A 7541-nucleotide genomic window follows, 5' to 3' on the forward strand; every position below is an offset into this window, starting at 1 on the left:
TGGACAGCTGGCCAGAGCTGTCAGAACCAAATTCAGGTCCCAGGGGGGAAATTTCTGCTTATCTGTTTGGTAGGTATGCATGTATGCACTGTATGTATGGTGAGGTGCCTGCATCTACGATAAGAGGAAGCACAGCTGAACCACAAAGCAGGAGAGCAGTGCGCCAAGTGCTGAAGTATGTGGTGTAGTATAATGCACGAACTTCTGCTGCGCCTTCCATTACACCTCAAGTCTGTCTCCAGTGACATCAGCACATGACCAGTACAGTGACAGCTTCATATATGATTTTCATGAACAAGCAACTCCACACAAGGCTAAAATCCCATGTGCAATGCCAAGTGTAACGCATGCTGCCACTGGGCTTTATCAGGCCAGTCACATTTCATTACGCTGGTGGTCTGATACCATGAAAATGCCATCAGATCGCGTAGGGCTCACTGTCAGGCCACGTTCACAGGTTGCATTTTTTTTTTCCAAATAAGATAAGATAAGATAATCCTTTAATCATCCCACCATGGGGAAATTCAGAGCATTACAGCAGCAAGGCAGGAACAAGTACAGATACAGATGCATAAAGGCATTACATTGACGGTAGGTACATATACGAAAAAAAAAATGTAACCGGACTGTCACAACTTTGGATCTATCAGTTCTCTGTTTGGGTCGTTCTCCGTTTTGGACAGTGCTGGTTATACAGCCTAACTGCAGCAGGAAGGAAGGACTTTCGATAGCGCTCCCTCTCACATTTAGGATGAAGTAGCCGGTCACTGACAGTACTGCACATCTTTGTCACGGTCTCATGCATGGGATGGGAATCACTCTGCACCATGTAGCTCACCTTGGCCAGTATCCTCCTGTCGCCTACTTCCTGAACTGGGTCAAGGGGGCATCCCGGACAGAGCTGGCCCTTCTAATCAGTTTGTCCAGCCTATTCCTGTCCCTGGTTGATATGCCACTACCCCAGCACGCCACACCAAAGAAGATGACAGATGCCACAACAGAGTTGAAGAAGGATGCAAGCAGTGCCCCTCTAACTCCAAATCACAGTAAAGTTGGTGCGTTTTGAGGAAAAAAAAAAAAAAAGGCAGCGCGATGACTGTGATTACAGTCTAAAATAATTAATACTATAGGGGCTTTCATAGAAAGCCAATCACTGGTCTCAGTGGTGGGTGATCTCTAACCATATATGCACAAATCAACCCTAATAATTAACCCTGCTGTTATATTTTTTAAAATATTCAAGATGCGGTTCTGAAACTTGTGGTTGATTGACTTTTCCTCATTTGAGGGGTTCTTACTATGGGTACTTTTTTTGCTTGTTTACTTTTTGCTTCACAATTTTTTAGACACTTGTACTGTTCGGTCAAAAATGACCGATAGCCTTTTATAGTGATCTCCAGCCATTTTATGAGTAAAATAAAGGAGCTATAATGCCATTTTGGACTATATATTACATCTACTACTATTTATCAATTTATTTAGGTCCATGCAGATTTACACATACATACATTTTGTCATTACAGTACTGCTGATGGATTACCTTCCAGTATAGTTATGTGCCAAATAGTTTTACCCTGCTGTTCATGTAAAATAGCTCAATTCAGTTCTCAACATTTCATATTGTAAATGAACATATTCTCTTTTTTTAATTGTGTTCCCTGATCTAATTTCTGTGAAATGCTGACCTGAAAGAGTACTAATAAATTCTGTCTGAAAAGTGTGTTTGCTTTACTCTGAGCTCTTAAGGGCCTGTCACACTAAGCGATATCGCTATAACTTGTGACCTTATAGCGATATTGCTAGCTATATCGCTGTGTCTGATACTTACCTACAACCCGCTCCCCCGCTGGTTATCGCTGATCGCGCGAGAACAGGCTGGACTGTTTCTCGTCGTCAGCTTCCTGCTGTGACGACGAGCGATGCGTGGAGCCGGGCGGGAGGACGCAGGATCGCCTGGTGTGACAGGTAAGTAGCGACCCCCGTCCCCAGCGATGTCGCTAGTGAGATCTGCCTCTGTGGCAGCTCACTAGCGACCACTGTTATGAATGAGTCACCGTAGGAGGCAAAAACAGAAATGCTAGCTAAGTCCAGAAAACCAGAGAAGTTGGCAGCTATCGGATTGCAGACCCCTGAACCTATCAACAACAACTAGCAGTAGCCGTGGGGGGGTTGCTACGGTGCCCTAGACCCCTCGATCACAGCCGGAGAGCTACATAGCCTAAAGACAGAAAGGGAAATCTAAACTGCCCCAGAGCAGACCCCAAAGCAATTGGCAGCCCCCAACATATAATGACTGTGAAGCAAGATGAAAAAAACACTCACACAGATAGAAAGAAAGGCTGAGCAAATGATGGGGCCCAAGCTAACTAAATAGGACAGGATAGAAAAGCTGCTGTCTGCAATCCACCAAAACCCTATCAAAACAAGAGCCAACAGACTGATAGGGAAAAAAGCCCTGAAGACGCTAGGCTTCAAAAGACTATATTAGTACTCAGGTATTTTCTGAAGATGGAGCAAAAATGAATTCAGCTCACCCCAGCAGGGAATGGCAGAAATCCAGAAAAACAAGGCAAAACAAAACCAAAACACAAATGCAAAAAGCAGAGCAGAAAACTTAGCTTTTGAGGAGCAGGAATCAGACTGGTCTCCTAGTATCCCTCAGATCACCAGCAAGGCAGAAGGGCGTCGGCTGCCTTATATCCAGTCAGCAATTCCAGTCACCCAGTCATCATCATCCTGCTCAGGTGCTTGGTAGTCAGCCTCACTACCTTCCTTCACCAGAAGAGGGAGTTCATGAGACCTCAATGGTGAAGGGGAAAATGAAGTCACAACAGACCACTTAGCGATGTACCAGCGATCCTGACCGCGTCATATCGCTGGTCGGGATCGCTGGTACATCGCTAAGTGTGACAGTACCTTTATCCTAAAGGTTGGGGGGGGGGTGTTTTATTTTATCAGTAGACAATTGCCATAGTACAACATCCAACAGCAAGATAAAGAAAGTGAACAGCTTCCACCAGCACTGCTACAATACCCACGGACGCCACCAGCAACGCAACCAGCCTAAAACGGAAACGATGCGACTTCTGTCCAACATCAAGCAATCACAAATCAAATGTGATATGTTACAGATGTGAAAAATATTTATGCAAAGACATGTCAATTATACCTGTGACAATTGCAAAGAGTAAAAGAGTGTGACTTATCATTTTACATAAAAAAAAAAAACTGAACTGTTAATTTTTTTTGTTGGAAAATATAATTACATTTAGTTTATTGTTATTAGTTATAGTTTACAGTTGGATAAATAATTATTTTTGTATGTGCAAATATGCAATATGCATAAATATTCCAATAAAGCCATGTTAAATGTTTTGACACAAAAAATAATTAGTTTTTCTTTCCATTTTTCATTTGTTTATAAACAACCAGGTTCACATACAATATAATACTGCAAAAATTATTCAATTAAAACACTTAAATTAGCTAAAAATCAAGACTTTATTAGGTTCGGTCAAAAATGACCGGAACATAACAAGTGTATAGTGGTAACGAACAGAATAGCAGGGGTAAAAGGTTATACCGGACTTAGATTATGGGGACTTATCCTTAGGAAATAAAATCGTGTGTCTGCTGTGACCTCAGAATACGGTAGACGTGCACTTAGTAGCCCTCAGTGTCTGTACTGTACACATACTGACCGGTGAGCGGGGCATGCAGCGTTACGTGCAGACCCTATATAGTACACTATGGCTGGAGCGTACAATACAAGCACTTTGTACAATTTACCTTTCGGGTCTCCCCCATTTCCTCATAGATTGTAGCTTAGCTGGCGCCATAGAAATAAAAATTATATATTATTATCATAGCAGCGACCCATAGTGCAACATCCGACTAAGGGAACTCGGTTTCAGTTCACCGCAAACTGGAATAGTAACAGAAAACGAAAGTAACAGCACAGGCGACGACAGGACGCCGTCTAGTGACAGCCAGTGCTGCCAGGCTGCAGTGCTAACCATGGTGCCCACATGTAATATATACACAGAATACCAAGATATCTGCCACCCTATATACACTGGGACCCCTAGTGATCCCCAGACTGGAGAGGAGACGCACATCCTCCACCTCAGCTCTATTGTCACTGGATCTGCTGCAGCGCTGGACTCGGCCATCACCCACAGTCTCATAGACAATGAATGGAGCAGAAGGAGCATCCCCTCCACTCCAGGCACAGGGCGGTCACAGCAGTCAGCAGCTTCTACCATGAGAAATTATGGAAATCTCCTTTGGTAGTTACACAACTACTAATACATACACAACGTACATTACTCAGAGCCTGATATACGGCGACTCCAGGAAGAGGGGGCGAGAACAGGTTCTCAGAGTTATTCGTTTGGGAGGTTTTTGCCTCAAGAAGAGAGGTCATGTCGCCTCTTATTGCAGCCAGCGGTTTTAAAATGGTTAATTCTGGAAGAAAATCTGCAAACTGTGTGTGAGGAAAATCTAAGAGAACAAGGCAAGAGATGGAAGGGTGAAAGGTCAGCAGGGAGGGGTGAAAGGTCAGCAGGGGGCTGGGAAATAAATCCCTTACTAATCAAGCCCCAGCACATACTAGTCTGCAACTATCAGCTGAAGAGAACCAGCTCCCTGTGTACCCGACAGTCCGCGCATGCTGAAGGGGGTAATAAGCAGGGACACACACCGGCGGCATTGTAATGACGAGCCACCTATAAACACAGCAATGAGGCGACCCCGCGGCTCCCCCTACCTCGTCCTCCGGAGCTGCAGTCCTCCCTCCTGGCCGGTGTGATGACCCTGAGAACCTGACCCGCCCGCAGCCAATCAGAGCTGGGGGCGTGCTTTACGTCACTTCCCAGGGAAACCGAGTGTGTTTCTAGAGCGGGGAGAGCAGTGACTTCCTGTCTGCACTGCCGCAGTGATTTGTCAGCAGCGTGTACGGTGTGCTGCTGACGGCCTCTCTCACACGGTGCTGTTCCCATAGTAACACTGGAATAAGGGGCTCCGCCTGCATAGTATCCATATCCCAAGTGTCCCCTTTTTGGAGACAGTGTCGGTTATGCAGAATTGTCCCTATGGTGTAAGTCCGTGTTCTGTCACCCTTCTACAGCACCCAATGGAGATGGCACCTTACTACTAACAATAACCAGCCGCTGCCTGGGTGAGGGGTCCTGTGTACGGCCAATAACGGATCCCACACGGACTGGGACCTCAGCATACCTACCAACTTTTGAAGAAGGGAAAGAGGGACAAATTTTGGTCACGCCCCTGACCACACCCATCTCACGACTAGTCACACCCATGTCCACGTCCAGTCGCACCCATTTGGCACTGCTGATCACACTGACTGCTATTAGGGGCATAGTGGCTGGCATTATGGGCACACTGACTGCTACAAAGGAAAAGAAAGAAAGAAAACAGAGAAAAAAGAAAGAAAGGAGAGCGAGAAAACAAGAGAGAGAAAGAACAGAGAAAGTAAGAATAGAGTGAAAGAAAGAACAGAGAAAGAAAGAAAGCAGCGAAAGAAAGAACAGAGAAAGAAAAAGAGGGAAAAACAAAACAGGGAATGAGAAAGAAAGAACAGAGAAATAAAGAAACAGAGAGAGAGAAAGAAAGATTCTATAAAGATACTATAGCAGCCCGGCTCCCATTGTAATGCCCACCTGAGCCTCCCGTTGCAGGACATATGACCCGCTCACATGGCCGGCATCCCTGATTCCAAGGTGATCCTGCTGTCCGCGCTGTCAGAGGAGGACACGTTGATGGATCTGAAGCATTCCTGGTTCCGTCACAATCTCCTCATGAAATTACCTCATTTCCGGTCAGCTTCCAGCACATCACTTCCGGTGGAACGTCATGTGCGAGTTTTAAAGTGCTCCTTGGGGCTCCGCCGTGTACTCCTGTGTCCGTGGGAAGCGCCCACTTTGTATGCCTCGTACACACTTGGCTCCGCTCCATACATCCAGTACACATATGGCTCCACTCCGCACACACACGGCTCCGCATACCCCATACACACGCGGCTCCGCTCCGTACACCAAGTACACACACGACTCTGCTCCGTACACCTCGTACAAGCGCGGCTCCGGTCCATACACACGCGACTCTGCTCCGTGCGCCCCGTACACACACGGTCCGCTCCGTATGCCCCGTACACACGCGGTCCGCTCCGTATGCCCCATACACGCGCTGTTCCGCTCTGTACACCTCGTACACACGTGGCTCTGCTCCGTACACCTCGTACACACGTTCTACTCCGTACACCTCCTACACACACAGCTCTGCTCCGTACACCTCGTACACACGTGGCTCTGCTCCGTACACCTCGTACACACACGGCTCTGCTACATCCACACTGTAAACCTCTCCAGACCCCACACAGAAACTTTACCTCAACCAGCACAGCAGACCAGACTCCTGCAGAGTGCAGACAGACATGGAGGCAGACACAGCCCCTGATCATGTGACCCCTGACTCCTCCCCTCTCACAGGTCCTGTGCGCACAGAACACATACAGCCCAGCCACATAGACGGCCCTGATCATGTGACCCCTGACTCCTCCCCTCTCACAGGTCCTCTGCGCACAGAACACACACAGCCCAGCCATATCATTGCAGGCTGCAGTGCGTCGGTGGATGGGGGGGCGTGGCGTGGTGGCTCAGTGCAATGCGGGAAAAATACCGTCCCACGCGGGAGGGGGGTGTCAAAAACAGGACTGTCCCGCGGGAATCGGGACGCTTGGGAGCTATGCGTCAGTGGTAGCATTCCAGATGGAACATAAGGAACATCCGTGTCAGTGGTAGCATTGGTGTGAATAGATGCACACATCAGTCACAAGAATTTGTTCTGGCCTCTAGAACATGAGTGAGTACTGCCTATTACCTGCCGTGTCCACAGCTCTTCATCTGATGAGCCATCCTGGGGCAATGCACAGGTGACATACCAGACCGACTAAGGAAAAGAAGAGCTGCGGACACAGGTAAGAGGTGGTATTCCTTCAGAGACCACCGTCGTGGCCAATGAAATAGGAATCCATTAAAACCAGCAGTGGGTCGTTCACGTGAACATTTCACTTTCCATTTTCCCTGTCGCCAAAAAACATCCCGTCTGCATGATGCTGCCACCACCATGTTTCACTGTGGGGATGGTGTTCTTGGGGTGGTGAGCTGTGTTGGTACCAGACATAGTGTTTACCTTTGTGGCCAAAAAGTTGAATTCTGGTCTCATCTGACCACAGCGCCTTCCTCCATACATTTGGGGAGTCTCCCACATCTTTTGATAAACTCAAAATGAGCCTTATAACTTTTGTATGTAAGGCTTTTTTTTTTAACAATTTTTTGAACATAATTTTTAATAACTGTAAACTAAAAAAAAATTACTTCCTCATTTTCTGCTTAGTTAAATGTATTCTTATGGTGGCACAGCACTAAGCAAGAGGCACCACTAACCAAACAACACCCTGAGGACCGAGGAGATCTCAAAACAAGTCAGGGACAAAGTTGTTGAGAAGCACAAGTCACGGT

At 46.9% G+C, this 7541-nt stretch overlaps 1 protein-coding gene across 3 annotated transcripts in view; it reads right to left on the reverse strand.

Moving 5' to 3' along the window:
* The window catches only part of MFN1 (mitofusin 1), a 68826-nt gene extending 62396 nt beyond the window's left edge, over nucleotides 1–6430 (reverse strand). For 2 of the 3 annotated variants that reach the window (XM_073578794.1, XM_073578793.1), the window contains exon 1: nucleotides 4769–5015. In XM_073578794.1, the coding sequence (XP_073434895.1) occupies nucleotides 4769–5000 (232 nt within the window). In that variant the 5' untranslated portion in view covers nucleotides 5001–5015. Of the gene's footprint in view, nucleotides 1–4768; nucleotides 5016–6409 lie in introns of those variants that run through there. The other variant, XM_073578795.1, reaches the window with a different exon arrangement.
* Nucleotides 6431–7541: the final 1111 nt, after the last annotated feature.

The sequence above is a fragment of the Dendrobates tinctorius genome, unplaced genomic scaffold, assembly GCF_039654945.1.
Source record: "Dendrobates tinctorius isolate UK_male_01 unplaced genomic scaffold, ASM3965494v1 ptg000060l, whole genome shotgun sequence".
In the NCBI taxonomy this organism is placed as follows: Eukaryota; Metazoa; Chordata; class Amphibia; order Anura; family Dendrobatidae; genus Dendrobates; species Dendrobates tinctorius.